Below are 15,678 nucleotides of genomic sequence, written 5' to 3'. Positions count from 1 at the left end.
AAACTCACCCTATACTGCGGCAGCAGCTGGAGCTGTTGGAAGGCTTTGTGTCTCCACAGGCAGCAGGCGGCCTTGCTCCAGGTGCTGTTGCTGTCTGTGATGCTGCTCCACAGACCGCACTCCTCCTGATCAGAAACCTCAGCAATAGTTCCTCTGGCCTCCGGCATAAGTCTTGGTATGAGGTACAGGAGCTAAGCAAAGGCAGCGATTTGTGGTTAAAAGATCTTGATTTTTAGGGGAGACGGTTTTATTCTTGACTTGCAAGATTTCCTTATCCTGACTAATACTTTTTTATTCCCCCATGACTTCCATATCTGTTTAAAGTGGTTTTATGTAAACCCGTTATTTGTCATCATCATTCATTGGAAAACATCATGGAAGAATACATTTTATGTTCATTTAACTTGTTTTAAAAAGACGGACTAAACTAACATTTATGTATTTTTAGATTACATGACTTATATAGTAATAAAAACTTTCAGCATTTCTGTGTAGAAAAGACAGAAATGCTGCGACTGACTGATGTGAAGGACTGGAGTTATTTAACATGCTCCAAAAAAACATATACCTTCTTAAAAATGCTGCTGGGGATGAACTCCTGTTGTTGCTGTTCAGGCAGTGAGTCTCCGGCGCAGATCCCATAACACACAGCGGCAACACACAACCTGGACAGTAACAGGATGACAACCAGTTAAAGGCCCACTCCAATCATCCTTTGAACCATTTTTAAAGCCTTCCCAGTGGTCTTTTAATTATGATGATGCCATTTAAAAACCGTTGTTTTCTAGGACATAGTTTCTGCAGAGTGAAAGGAGTTTGAAGAATTCACCTCCGAGTTTTGGGTGAGACTGTTGGTGTGAAGCAACCCTGACAGGCCTAACCTTTGCCGTTGAGAGCTCTCCGTCTACACGCTCTCCCACCAGGTTACAGACCGACACAACACCAACATAACATTAGTGCTGCAACAAAAATGGCGAGCAATATGGGAGCTATCCTGTCGTGCAGCTCAGACGAGGAAATCAAATCATGGATCTGTTTGTCTGAAAGTGGATGCATCAGAATGGAGCAGGGAGCTCGACATACAGCTATGTACTGTGTGTTTACGTATAAAACTAATAAGATTCTTTTCAAACAGCATTTTTTCATCTGCTCCTAATTCACAAAAATTTGAAGAAATAAATAAAGCAATATTAGACTTAATTTTCTTAAAAACACAGATTTTCTTAGGAGAGGGTCTTTAAAATGCTGGAATCAAGACCAGCAGGTGACCTGTATCTTACAGGGGAAGGGTCTGACCTTCGGAATGTAAAAGATTGGGGAAAATCCTTATGGTGAAAAAAAGAAGATGATGATCTAGAGTGGAAGTTGGAAGCTTCCCTAACGTTCCATGGATTGTGTTGAGATCCCAGTACGTAAAATACATGGTAGAAGAAAGCAAAAGTCCTATGTAAAAACACATAGAGCTTTTAAAGATGGGTATTTATTATGATCAAATTATAAGTCTTAGTCAAAGGTTCAGGTTTCATCCAAATATGTATTTTTTTTAAAGAGAAAATTCATCTTTTGTGGTGGCCAAAGATTAATTTTGAATATATACCTCCAGTGAAATAAAAAAATAAAGAACAACATTGAGATAAAAAGTCTACAGATGAGAAAATGATTTGCAAAAATTCAACAGATATTTAAAACTTATTTAATCAATACATCTTTCAGTTTGTGGGAAATGATATCAGTGCATCATATTATATTTCATTAGATTTTGTTGTAATAAAGGCTTAAGGTCATCTGTATTTAGTTTTCTTTAAGTTCGGTTAAGTTAAAGTTTTAACCACATGCTGTAAAGAAAGTGTTATAATAAAAATACTTAAATTGTTTAGGAGAAAATACAACATAAGCATGATTAAATTTAAAAACTGCTTAGAAATAACAGTTTTTCTTATTAGAAAAACCCTTATCAATAATATTGCTACATTTGAAAAACTTTCAAAAAGATTAAATTACAAGTTTTTTTGTTTTTTATTTTTAAAGTTCATTATCTTCTGTGTAGGTTGTGTAACGTAGTTCTACATTGGTGGTTGTGTTTGGGAATTGTGTCGTTTCTAAAAAAGACTTTGCACATCAACATTTTTCAATACCAAACCTTTCTGGTGTCCAAAAAAGAAAATAAATAAACGTATAGAAGGACGAGCAACCTGCCTGACACAGAAGAGCATGTTGGGGAGTGTGCTGCACACAAGAGCCGAGCTGAGAACATTTCTGAACGGGATCGGTTCTTGTCGAACAGTTGAAGCCAGCTGAACCAGGGGATTGTGGGACATGGAGGCCTGAAGGTGAACCACAAACACTGCCAATCCGAGTACATGTGCAGAATTAAGCAATGAGCCCTTTGAAAAGAAAATGTGAGATGAACAGATTTGGGTTAGAATAGGACATTTCTGGCAAACAGAGATGGAGATAAAGATGTTTTTATGTACCTGGTTATGAAAAAGGTCCCACAGTCTGTTCATGAGACTGGATAGAAGCTGCGTGTTCCCAAGCAGCATACGAACAAACATAGACGCCCACTGGTTTTGTCTGAAGAGGTAGGAGGGAAACAATCATGTAAATAAAAATGAACAGAGACTACCATTATGTAAATATGCAAGTATTGATAATCCAGTTAAATAATCTAATGTTCCATTTTTTGGCTGATTTCCTTTAGATGGGGTTCATTTTATTCTCAACAGAAAGACAAAAAGTGAAAGAAAACATTAGCCGTTATTGTAAACAAGATCCTCTTCTTAATAGCTAACCTGGTTAAAGAAAGGTTTAAAAAAAAGAAAAAAAATTAGAATTGCATCCGTCTCCAAGTGAGACGTATGAATTAGATTCCAGTTTTGGCAAGACAACCCTCAGCTTTTCAAACATTTTATTTTTATAATTCATATTTCCTCTACTGATCACTGATTCTTGAAAAACTAAAAGATCAGTAAAGCACATAATAAATATACCACCAGTTAATCCAAGTTAAACAATTTATAGTCATTTTATGTTCAAAAATAATTATTTTTTAATTAGATTTTTTCCCCCTGCATTTTTCAGATTAGACTGGTTTAGAATGACAAACAGGTTTTAATAATGCAAACATAAATATTAACAATGTGCAGTTACAAATTTAGGAACATGTATCATTTTATCTACAAACATGCATGAACTCTTGCAAAAGGGCTTATATTAATTAGAATAGAACAAATATCCAACCATTAATCTATTGTTGGGTGTTTTAAAATAACCAAAGGTCATCATAAATTACATAACTATCATGCGAGGGGCATTAAAATAGGCTCTTTTTTTACTGCAAAACAGATATTTTCTTTTGAAACTGCCAATGAAAACTTTTAAATAAGTTTGAAACATGTAGACGTAACCCTTGTGCTATCCTAGGCACTTAAACGTTGGGATTTGGGTCATCTAGACCCACTAGACAGTGCTCTGAACCTTTTTTCTTCAATGATTTGTGATCTTCACTGGTGTCCATGGATTACATGAAATCTTTCCACCTTCATCCACCTTTGTCATGGTAGGGAGAACACATCAATGGAAGGGTGGGGTCATAGGATAGCACAAGGGTTAACAGTTGCATTAATGTATTTATTCCCTGTTTAGGATGGAAAATTGATTTAAATATATTTGCTAGTAACTTATTTGCTAGAAACTGCCGCGAAGGAGGGTCTAAGGGCAGGGATGCCCAGTTTAGTTTAGTCTGTTTAGTTAAAGTTTAGAATTATCCTATGGAATTCTATAAATTTAAGATCCTTTTTGATTGTATGTTTACCTTACTGGTACGAAGCCCATTGAGACGACTGTTGTTGTGAATTTGGGCTATACAGATAAAATTGAATTGAATTGAAAAATTGAACTTGTAACCGACATTAACACGAACATAGAGTGACACAAATGTATCACATGTTTTTTTTCCAAATGGTGTTTAGCAGCAGTCAGACTGCAGAGTCATACTCACTGGTTGGGAGAGTTTGATCTGGAAGCGTTTAACAGACACTGACAGAAGTTTCTCAGGAGGATGTTGACAGCCTGAAGATGAAATTCATTTAAAACAAAACAGCCTTTTCAACAAAGAAGACCTTGAGGTTTTACATTTGGAGAGAACAAATGAATTTCAGTACAAACGTTCGAGTGCAGCTCAGCCAACAGAGCGCCATCAGTGTTCAGGATGATGACGGTGTTTCCAGTCGGTTCATTGGGACAACCGGGAAAGATGATGCTCAAAGTGTGGGAGATCCGGGACAGCTGGGCTGACATCTCTGCAGATGCATGACCAATAAACAGACAGTGTGCACAAGCCCATAGGTTTTATGTTTTTAGAACACTCATTGGGGGCAAAGATAAATAAAAATGAGTGACAGATACAGACCTCCATGGTTTCCACTAGTAACCAGCTCTGTGAACTCCTGCAGCTGAATCCTGACAACCTCCAGAGGATCATCTTTGGTGTCCAAACACACAACACTTTCTGAAACGTAAAATCACGATTAGATTTTCCTCCAAGTGTCATTCATGCAGATAAAGGAATACACCATAAAAGCTCAATTGTCCCTGCATGCTCTGTGTTGTATGGTTGTATGGTGTCCCATGCTGTAGCTCGGTTGGTAAGAAGCTACCATGCAGGAATCCAGGGTTCGATTCCCGGAGGGGAATGAGCATTGGTCCTGGGGGCAATTACCATATCAATTGCGAGCAATTAACATCACCCAGTGGGGGTCTTTAGGCAAGGCCCTTAACGCTACTGCCTCCCTAGCGCAGTTCACCTGCAGCTCACCGCTCCCCCAGGGGATGGGTCAAATGCGGAGAAGAATTTCCCCATTGAGGGATAAATACAGTATCAGAAAAAAAAATGCTGCCTGATCCTTGATAAAACAAACCTATAAACCCTGGGATCACAATTTTCAGTTTTAAACTGTGTCAATAGCTTTTTGGGTGCATCTAGTATATTTAAAAACCCCAAATAAATCATTAAAGTCAACATAAACATACTCACTTTTCTGCTGTCGCTGTTTCTGACAAGACTCTAGATAAGAGGAATACAGTGCCGCAGGGATCTTATCTGCCCTAAAAAAAACATTTTGAGTGGAAATACAACAAATTATTAAGAGCAGCAGTTATTGATAAATAGACACACAGCTACAAAGGCTGATGTACAGCAACTCACTTCTTTAAAGCTTCAATGAAGCTCATCAGATCATCTTGTTTCACGGGAAGCTGTCAGCATTTAACAAAAAGAGAAGAATTCATGAAACCAAAAGCTTCTTCCCGTGTGGAGATGCCCCGTTTGTGACAGAGTAATACTCACCAGTCTGGGCTTCAACAAAGCAGGAAGGAATCGGGTCAAGAAATACGGCCTCCGGAAGATACTGCAAAAAAACAAAACTGATGGGATTTTTCAAAGATTTGAGAGATGCTCTCACAGGCTTCTCTTGGCTTCTCCATTCAATTATCTGCTAACTTTTGTGGCCAAATCCTCAACATGAAGTTGTTGAATTTATTTTTAGTTTTTGTGCCTTTTTCTTGGTCATGATTTATGAGTGTTTTGTGCCTTTGTGAACGCCTTATCCATATTCTTATCTGCAGACGATTTGTTAACATTCTGTGAAACTTGTCTATGCTCCTTTTATTGCTTAAGCTATTTTTATGACATTTTTTATTTCATTACCTTTTCATCCACTTGCATCTGTTTTTCTCCCCTTTCCAGGTTCAAACCTTCTCAGAAATATCCAATTTTATCATCGATTTAAAGCAATCAATCTTTAGTGAAACCGCCTTCCTACAGCTCACATCAAAGTCTGCTTTCTTTTAATGACCCCTCAAATCGTTATTTTTTTTTACTCCTCTTGCATCACTGAAACGCCACTTAAACCTTTAAATCTGCTTCTATGAAGAAAAAAATCATACTTTTTTAACCTACTGTATATTCTACCTCTTGGCAAAATTTCCATAAAAATACAATTTAGCAATTTTAGATTAAACCTCGTCTGTACTGCCCAACAAACTCACCTCTAACTTTCTCCTTCTTTTCTCATTGACTGCTTAGCACCAATCAAATCTTGATTTTCCTCAAACTTTCTTGAATTCAACTGAACAGAGGTGCCCCAAGTCCATCATATATAAACCGAAAGCTTTTGCTTCTCATCAATACCAACTCTGTTCCTCCTTCGCCTCCAGTCAATCGTCTGTATGTCTTCTCTGTCAGATCAATACCACTACCTGGCCTGCATATTTCCACTGGTGTAGGTGGAAATATGCAGACGGGGATGTTGGGATGTCCTTCAACTCCCCAGATTCTAAATTTACTTCCTGCTGACATCAGAAACTTCACTTCGCTCTTCTAACCTTCTCACTCAAAATAACCTGTTCAAATTTACCTTTAATCCAAAGCAGCAGAGTCTCATTTTAATCTGTTTTTTTATTTTTCTGTACTTTCGATTTTGTGAATTTCATTTATTTATTTATTTATTTTGCGCAGTGTCCTTGAGTACGTCATATAGATTATTAAAAAAAATTAATGTTGACAATTTCTAAAAAAAATACTTTTTCGTCTATTATTAATACCGGTAATGCGTTTTAGTGTTCATATTTGTTTTTACACTAATGTGCTTCAATTTTCTAACTTGAATATTAAATTTACTGGTGTTTCATCACCATTGTTTGTCTTAAAGTGTCCTTTTTGTCATTTAAAAAAAAAACATTTTTTAGTTATCTAACAGTGATTACGTAAAGATTTTGGGCCATATTTATGCATTTCCTCTTAAGTACAGACAGTGCTACCTGGCCTCCATGACTGTCGCAGAGATCCTGCCAGTGGTCCTAAACAAAGACACGGCTTTCTCCACATCCTGCTCCGCCTGACATTCGGGCTGCAGCAGAGCACAATTGTTAAATTCACAAAAACAAAACAATCTTTTTAAGGCTGAACTATTTTCTATGTGTGAATATTTGGCTAATCCTGGTTTCTCAATGATAAGTAGTATAAAAGCAGATAGAAAGATGTATAACCTGATATTTTTCTATCTGCCTTCTAAAACCTCAATAAATAACAGCAGCTGAAGATAAAAGGAGAAATTCCTCCACTGTGTGTCACTGTTACCTGCACTGCTGCACCGGAAACATCTTCATATAAACCCATGTCCTCCACAGACTCCTTTGAGTTCCCAAACACACAAATGTTAAACATTTATAATAAACTGTTAAAGCTGCAGTCATGTATGACTTTAAATTCATTTTCTTTACCTTTAGGTCAGCAAGTCGAGTCTTTGCCAAAGAAACGTACTCCATGAGAAGACTGCGGTGTTTCACAGGCACATAAGGAGGGTTCAGGATGTGAACCTGCCGTGTGAAAGTAACAGTCAGCTGTTAGACATCAGAACGAAAACATTTATCTGTTCTCAGTGGATTTTTTAAACACCAGTAGGTTAAAATAAAAATGTGTCCCAGCAAATGCTATAGATGGAAGTGCCAGCAGACAGAAAAACCTTTAGTATTTTATCAAACACAACATTTTGTAACTGTATCTGCAACAACTGATGAGAATCTTGCTAAAATCATTATGGAACTATATAAAAAGCATAAATCTATTTGCTTTAGATAGTAAAAGTCAAACTCTTCCGTTTTGCTTAGCTATAAAATGAGAAGTAATCACTATGTTCAAAACAAATCATATTTGACATTCAAACAACACCAAATGTTTAAAAAAATAGGGATGTAAAGGATAACAGGTATCAAAAAATGGATCTTTTACTGAAAGTAACAGGAGTATAGGCTGAAAAACCACAGATATGAGCAAGATTATGTTGTTAAAAAGGAATAAAGTCAATCAGGAAGTAAATAATTGTTGTCCGTTTCTCTTCTTTTGCTTGTACGTTTGATGCGAACGAAAGACGTCCAATCAAAAGTTTGCTTCAAACAAGTGGGGTCGGTTACAATTGGTTGAAGGAGAACAACAGCTAGGGATGTGTTCACTAAACATATAACCATTTTTTTAATAATAAATTATTATAAAACCCTTTTTTTAAACAACAAAACAGTCTAAAAGACCCAAAATACCAGGTTTTAATGCTTAAAGATTTTATCAGCACACGTCACGTAAATATAGTCACAACATAAAACCAAAAAATGACCTTAGAGTTGATACAATTTAAAATTTAAAGTGACTTTTAGAGCGGTTTCAGCCTGCACACATGCAGATTAGATGCAAGTATAAAATCTTACAGATTTTAACATCACTAAAATTATATTAAATACTCAAACTCACACATTTGTCAAAGTATGAGATCCTTTTTATATCAAAAATAGACTTCTGCTTTAATGAGATCAAGGCTTTGGCCGCTTCTACCAGATGAATGAACTGTTTCCTCTGTCATCATTAAAAAAAGAAATCCATGGAAACAAATCTACCTTACACCAATATATATGGATTATGTCTCATTAACAACTGTTGCTTCCTATTAGTAGAGGTTTATAGTCACACCTTGAGGTACTGTGGAGGCTCAAAGGGCACCAGGTCAGAGAGGAACTTCAACAGGAACACCAGGGATTTCTTGCTGTTTGCATGGTAGCCACTGCCACTGCCGAAAGACATCTGAGAAGACAGTAAAAGATCGGCTTACTGGTAAAATTATCTCACAAATATCTCAATGTCTCAAAGATAGACTTATTGCAATAAACACCTAATAAAAGAAATTAGCAGGAAATAAAAAGATCACACGAAACTGGGTATTGAAAAAAAATAACTATATTATGCACCAGTAATTTGAGGGTTTAGTCATTAAATAAAAAGGTAATTGACTGAAATAAACATGAAATTCATTAATAACGTGCATTTATGATGAGATACTGGTCCCATCTGGATATTCTAAAAAGAAAACAAAAAGGAAATGTATCAAATGAAAGGTGGTACGGTAGAGTGGGTGTGTAACCTTGAACCAGTCACTGTAGGAAAAAAAGATGGCGGGACCCTCCAGCGCACCCTGTCGAGCCAACAAGAAGGCAGTTATCATGTTCTCCAGGTCATAGCCGTGAAATGCAGAGTTCAGAAGTCTGGACAGCAGGTCTGGCAGATGCAAATCAGAAATAGAACATATTGTTAATGTCTAAAAAATGTTAAATAGTTTTTTAAAAAGTCTCAACAAAGACAGAGTTTGTTCCCATCTAATTGGAGGATCTTTTTCCTGTTAAAGGGCTTTAAACAGTAGAAACCAGCTCTTTTAATACCAACAAACTCTCTGCTTTCACCTTTGAGGCTGGACTGGGCAGACTGCTCATAAACCAAGAGAGTGGAGAGGAAGCAGAGGACATGTTTCCAGTTGACCTCGTGAGTTTCCAGAACCCGCTGCAGGTGACCCAAGAGCTGGCCCACACTGAAAACCACCGCCAGCTTTCATGGAAACAGACACAACAGAAAACCTGCATGACTTTCCTGCAAAACTTCCACAATGACATACAGATTTGTTTTATCCAGGATAATGGAAAACTCTAACATGCTGACCATCACAACAGTGTTTTTGTTGCCGTTTTTCTAAAGAAATAGCAGACCATGAAAGGCAGAGGTCTGCAGGAACGGCAGCTCACACTCAGAAATCCACAGGCAGAACAGCAGATTCTAAAAAGCTCAATAACATCTAAATACACGTTACTTTTTAAAGCTGCGCTTTATTATAGCTGACTTCAATAATCCTGAAAGGTAAAACCAGAGGAACACAGACTAAAAATGTTTACCTTTCGGAAAAGTGTAGTCAGACAGCAGCTGGCTTTGGCAAAAGTCCATTCATTCTGCAGACTTATGGCATCCGACACTGAAGACAGAATTATTACACGTCAACAACAAGTAAACTGTTTTCACAAATTGCAAGAATGAAAACAAAAGTCATCCTCGTTGATTTTTCATCATTTTCATTTACATCCATTAGCCCTAATGTTACGTCATAGGGTCTGGTGTGGGTTTGTGCTTTGTTGTGTGTGTGAGTTTTCAGCTCATGCAGAGGTCCAGCTTCACCTTTGCTGCTGACCCCACCTCTGACAAAACTGATTCAGGTTTCTCCCTCCACCAATTACCAGGCTGGGGGACGGGTTTAAGAACTCCCAGAAACCTCTGCTCGAGTGGTGGCTGAATTCCTAGCTCTCAGCCTAGAAGCTCATTGAATCTTGGCTTTTTTTCTTATCTTCTAGGTTTCCATTGTTTTCCCCTGGTTAGCTTTGATCCTGTGGTTGAGTTCTTCTTTTGTTTCATTTTCTTTCTTGAGAGTTTTCTATTTGATTAGTTGTTGTGTTTCTGTTAATATTTTACTGTTTCCAAAAACATTTAAAATAGTGGCTTTTAAAGAGATTTAAAGTTACAAAACCTTTTTACATTTAGGTAAAAATGTTGCAGAATGACTTCTAACCATGACTTCTAATCCAGCATTCAAAAGAAAAAAATCCTAACAAGTTTGATCAGTTCAACAGTAAAAAAAAATTAAAATGACTTTAATTTAAAGCGCTCGAGAGCATCAGTATCTAACAAAGTAATTATTACAGACAGTTGTTTCACACAGAAAACACTTAAATCAATAATGCAATAGAAATAGAATCCATAAAAACTTCTGTAAACATCCTACATTTTTAAAAAGCTGCAGATAAGACATTACATTTCTGGTTATTTATGTATGTGTAAAGAAGAAAGGTCGTCATGCTCTAAAACCTTTTCAATCACCTTACAATAGTGATCATGAATCATGATTTTTCTAATGAAAAATAATATGCACATATTTTTATTTACATAATAATTATGTAGTTCATCTTAGTCCAGCGATTTATTGATACTTAAGAATTCTGAATGACCTGAATCTGTGTTGGTACGGTATAAATATCTGAAATTATGAACCGGATAATGATAATTAATGTAAAGAAAATGGTTACAGTAGAACAAGGTGGGATTTTATAAATTCGCTTCCTTCTACTCCCTTTCAAGGAATCTATGCTTTGATGACTAGTTATCCTAAGTTTGATACGTCTGCGTTTGGATGTCAAACTGTTGGTTGTATTGTTTGTGCATTACTCTTGCTTTGATTGTTTGAAAATAAACCCCTTTCTGAATCAAAAATCCAAATTGTGAAAGCAATATTTGGGATAAAGGCAGATAAAAGGGGAGGCCATTTAAAGGGATTATTGTTGCTTACCTGATAGTTGAGGTTTGTAGGTGAGAGTCTGTGTAAGGAAATGAGTAAAAAAACGCTGGACCGCCTCTTCTGTCGCTAAGACCCCACAAAGGGATGAATCAAATATTTCAAGCCTGCAGACAAAAGCAGAAACTATTTTCAACAATGAATGAATGAATATATACAGAGAGTGCTCCCTCTGATTTAAATATAGATTGTTTTTGTGGAAATTAACAGCTAAATAGATGCACTGCGCATAAAAGCAAACCAACTTTAACACTGATTTAAGCCAACAAGTCCAACCATAGATGCCAAGTCTACAGCTTTGGCCTTTTCAAAACCAGAGAAGCGTCAGTAATTTATTTGGCTCGAGTCCTGCTGGATTAAAGGGTTCACAACAGTAGTGACTAAGCTCCCAGACCGGTAACAACGTGTTTTACCGTCAAGATCACCATAAGTATTCATTTGTCATTACTTTACCATCTTAAGCAATGAAAAGAACTGTTTCAGCTTTGGATTCAGTTTTTATTTGTCACAACAAGCCAGATTTTACCTAGAAAAAGAAACCCTTAGAAGGTCTACAAGTAAACTGGGTCTATTATTGTTTCACTTGTTTTCACTTCTATATATGAGAGAAGACTTTTACCCTAATATATAGAATTTATACAACTTGGTAGCTTTTTTTGTCTGGTTCTTTTTTTGTTTGTTTCCTTAACAGTCTGACTGAAATGTCTGTTTTCCAGCATAAATTGCACAAATAAATACATTGTTCACCGCATTTAAAAGCACAAAATAGAACTTAAAAGTCAAACCAAAGCTTGGCTCCTGTCTCAACTGACTGATGTGCTGAACTTTTGTCCACAATGTCCAAAACCCCTGAAGAAATTAAGAGAGAAAGGAATAAAAAAAGAAGTGTTTGTTAGAGATTAAAGGTGTTAAAAGTTTCGTTCACTATGATCCTCAGAGATCTGCATAAATCCGTGTGAGAAAAAAACTCACAGAGGAGCAGATCGTCCATCACAGAGCAGCACAGCAGGGAGATCTTAACGTCTGTTGCTGCGGCGTCGTGGATCTTCTCGAAGCCTCCTCCCACCAAGAAGCCAACCACAGCTGAAATACAGGAGACATCCATACACATGTTTACACTAAATTTACTTTACAGAAGAATTCCACAGCTAAAAAAATAATATACCTTACAATATATGAAACACACATAAAACAAATTATCAACTACGAGAACCAGAAATTAAATGAAAAATACTTTAGGAATTTCATTTTTTTTTTTACTGGAGAATTAAGGCCTTACTTGATAAAACTTTCTTTTGAACTTTTTTGGTTTCTTCCTCTGTGTCTGGAGGTGTCCATTCAGAAAGAGCTTTCATTTGAGACAACAGCCATGTTCCAACACCTTCATCACTAAAATGAAACAAGTTCAAACCATCTGTAAATGCCTGTATGCTTATATATATTTATATATTATTCATATACTATATTATATATATAATAATGCAGTCAGTTGGAAACCCTTTTTTTGTGTCAAATCTATGTAGATTCATGTGAATTCTGTGTTTTACAGATGATTACAGATGAAAGTAGAGGCAGTTTTTACCTTTTCATGATGGACTTCAGGGAGAGGATGTTGTATGAATGTAAATAGTACACAACCTCCAGTTTGGGAAGTTTCTGAAAAAAGAAAAACATCATAAACTTTGTCACATTTTAGAATTTGTAAGTATTTTTCAAGATACCCCTTGATGATTTACTAAATTTAGGCGAAGTACAAATTAAGAATATTTCATGACCTAATATTTTCTCCAAATCACGGTGTACAGTTCTAAACCTTGAAGATTTTCTTTTACTCCTTATTATGTCATCTGTGACACCAAGGGTGAGGAATTTTATTCAGCCATCCCAATTTTTCAAGTTAAATCAAGTCAACCTTAACCGAGAAGCACTTTCTTTAACAAAGCAATCAGTAAATAAAACATTGATTAAAGGAAGTAAATAAAAGCACACCATAATAAACCCAAATGAAAACGTTTATTATACTGTTTTATAATAAGACTGTGCATTGTATACTGTTAAATGCTCCGTCTTTATGTTGATAACAAGCACATAAAAGCAATTGAGCAATAAAAAAACTTTGCTTTTAAGTCATTTAAAGAGTGCGCACACACCTGACCTCTCCTGTACTCCTGCCAGAGCAGTTTAGGGCAAAGGGCTCCCAGTGACAGCAGTTCTCTGCCGGACTCAAACAGAGCACACAGCTGGACCTGCAGAGAACACGACGAAAGCAACACCTCGAAAAAAACTCCATCATTTACAGCTGCTCAGAAAGCAGCTCTTGTATTATTAAGTTGGTGTTTCAGCTTCACAGACAATAGAGAGAATCTGCTACACAGATGTGATGTAAACATCCATCTTTATTTAGAGGCTTTTGTGCTATTGTTATTATTATTATTATAATAGTGCCAGTAATTTATGCATGTCTACAATTTATTGCAAAACTGATAGACAACAAGTTTAAAGGATGTCAGTCTTCTTCACCTGCAGACAAAAATAACAGCTTTCATTGATTATATATTTCTAATATATATTAAATTCTTAACTTGACTAAGCTCTAAAAGAAAGACTTTTAAAAACACCTAATTGAATTTAAACACTGTAAAACAATTAAGGACTGTTTCATTGTTAAATTTCTGTGCAAAAACATTTGTTCCACTTAAAAAATACAATAAAAAATAAAGAAGACATAGATACATCAAATCTATTTAACATAATAATAAAAACATTGATTACCAAATAAAATTAAAAAATGATGCTACCTTTTTGACATTATAAACAGCCATATGTGCATTTATACATAGAGCTTAAACATCACATTGAATCCTTTTAAGTTTGATCAAGTGACTGAATTACTGAGCTGCATTTTACGGTAGAACAGCTCTTGGACAAACTCGCCTCCTGTAAGACTCACCCTCTGATGACACGTGAACATCCCTCGGCTACTGTTTTCTTCCTGCTTTTCTTCATCGGTCTCTTGAGTGATCTCCACCAGTCTTTCCAGTATCATCCTCGCTGAAAGCACAGTGACCGACACGCCTATTTGTGCGGCCTGACGCTTCAGTTCATTCACTGCACACAGACATTGCAGCATTACCCATCAGAAAACGACTATTTGGGATCTCTTGTTGTTTTGGTGACAGCGAAAAAACACAAAAAACATAAAATACCCTGTTGTTGATCAGATACACACTCTGACAAGGAAAAATAATTAAAATATGTGATATTTGAACAGATCAGGTGTACAATGACGACACAATTTGTTCCACCTTTACAAAAAACCTCTATGCATAGCTGGTTGTTACAGCAAGTTGGTTGTGTCTATCAGCAGACATCTTCAGTGCAAATTTTAAACGCATAATCTGCATTGCTGAAGACACGTGAAGACGCCTACACAGCAAAGATCCAGCGAAGGGAGAGCAGATTCCCTTCGGCAAAGACGGTTTCTGTTCATCGTTTTGAGAGCCCAAAGTGTTGCACAAATCTGGAGTCTATAAAAAAATATGAACAAATGCACATTCGCAAAACCAAGCTAAACAAATGATATTAAAATAGCTTTTCTAAAAATGTCCCCTCGCTCACCACCACCTCCTGAAACAGGCTGCTAAGGTCCTGATGTTGCTCCAACAGTTGGATTGCTTCCACCTGCAACCTCCGACCATCTCCAAGCTTTGGCTTCTTCAGCACACGACCAGCTAAGAACAAACCAACAGGAGAAATAATCATAATATGAGTGATCCAACAGCCTTGCTGTATTAAGCAGATTAAGTTTTCATTCGTTCAGTGATGGAACTTTTTAAAACCGAAATTCTGTGTCTGTCTCTGATTGGAAAACTGTACACTCTTGACGAATAAATAAATATAGCTTCAAGAATTGTTGATAAATAAAACTGAAAGAGCACAAATTCAAACAAACGCTTTAAATTTCCCGATGTTTTTATTGCAGTCTTTTTCCTCAAAGTTGATGTTGCACATTTCTACTTTCCTGTTTTTGTTTATTTCAACATAAACGCGTTAATAACCTCTAACTATAACTTAAACTTAAGCCTCCCCGGCTTAAACCAAGAGGTGTGTTCGTTTGAATTCATTTGCTGCATCTTTCATTTGTGTTTTAGACAGCAAACGTCTTCCTGAAATACTTGTTGGCCTTATTAGAATCCGGGCGCAATCATTCAATCAGTAAAAATTAGAATGACACAGAGAAACTCTCTTTGACGTCTTAACTCACCGAGGAGGCTCGACAATGTCCTTTTCTGAGCAACAGACTCACACGTCGCACTCAAAGACATTTTTTTTACCTCGACTTGAATAAAAAAAAAAGGAAATTTTTAACATTAATAGTTCGTTTTACAGTTGTCACATCTTTTTTGATAGTTCAGGCGATGTTTTGGTTTGGCATGTCCGCCATCTTTTTCTTCGTCGCGCTTTTTCT

General features: G+C 36.4%; 1 protein-coding gene across 5 annotated transcripts in view; it reads right to left on the bottom strand.

The window, feature by feature from the left end:
* fanca (FA complementation group A) overlaps positions 1 to 15,678 on the bottom strand; it is a 21,127-nt gene extending 5,449 nt beyond the window's left edge. For 4 of the 5 annotated variants that reach the window (XR_002290443.3, XR_013656643.1, XM_011476451.4 and 1 more), the window contains exons 1-27: positions 15,475 to 15,678; positions 14,829 to 14,941; positions 14,641 to 14,737; positions 14,161 to 14,318; positions 13,361 to 13,456; positions 12,793 to 12,866; positions 12,490 to 12,599; positions 12,183 to 12,293; positions 11,996 to 12,059; positions 11,205 to 11,317; positions 9,766 to 9,842; positions 9,283 to 9,424; positions 8,967 to 9,100; positions 8,519 to 8,629; positions 7,282 to 7,377; positions 7,139 to 7,192; positions 6,820 to 6,908; positions 5,348 to 5,408; positions 5,207 to 5,256; positions 5,036 to 5,106; positions 4,412 to 4,510; positions 4,168 to 4,301; positions 4,001 to 4,071; positions 2,475 to 2,574; positions 2,197 to 2,384; positions 569 to 665; positions 9 to 191 (exon numbers count right to left, since the gene is read on the bottom strand). Coding sequence is in view for 3 of the 5 variants with exons in the window: in XM_011476451.4 (XP_011474753.2) it covers positions 9 to 191; positions 569 to 665; positions 2,197 to 2,384; positions 2,475 to 2,574; positions 4,001 to 4,071; positions 4,168 to 4,301; positions 4,412 to 4,510; positions 5,036 to 5,106; positions 5,207 to 5,256; positions 5,348 to 5,408; positions 6,820 to 6,908; positions 7,139 to 7,192; positions 7,282 to 7,377; positions 8,519 to 8,629; positions 8,967 to 9,100; positions 9,283 to 9,424; positions 9,766 to 9,842; positions 11,205 to 11,317; positions 11,996 to 12,059; positions 12,183 to 12,293; positions 12,490 to 12,599; positions 12,793 to 12,866; positions 13,361 to 13,456; positions 14,161 to 14,318; positions 14,641 to 14,737; positions 14,829 to 14,941; positions 15,475 to 15,535 (2,754 nt within the window). In the remaining 2 variants the exon portion in view is untranslated. The remainder of the gene's footprint in view (positions 1 to 8; positions 192 to 568; positions 666 to 2,196; positions 2,385 to 2,474; positions 2,575 to 4,000; positions 4,072 to 4,167; positions 4,302 to 4,411; positions 4,511 to 5,035; positions 5,107 to 5,206; positions 5,257 to 5,347; positions 5,409 to 6,819; positions 6,909 to 7,138; positions 7,193 to 7,281; positions 7,378 to 8,518; positions 8,630 to 8,966; positions 9,101 to 9,282; positions 9,425 to 9,765; positions 9,843 to 11,204; positions 11,318 to 11,995; positions 12,060 to 12,182; positions 12,294 to 12,489; positions 12,600 to 12,792; positions 12,867 to 13,360; positions 13,457 to 14,160; positions 14,319 to 14,640; positions 14,738 to 14,828; positions 14,942 to 15,474) is intronic. The other variant, XM_078949419.1, reaches the window with a different exon arrangement.

This window comes from Oryzias latipes, chromosome 6 (genome assembly GCF_053564925.1).
Source record: "Oryzias latipes strain Hd-rR chromosome 6, Olatipes_Hd-rR_3.1".
Taxonomy (NCBI): Eukaryota; Metazoa; Chordata; class Actinopteri; order Beloniformes; family Adrianichthyidae; genus Oryzias; species Oryzias latipes.
This window is presented reverse-complemented; position numbering and strand designations above follow the sequence as displayed.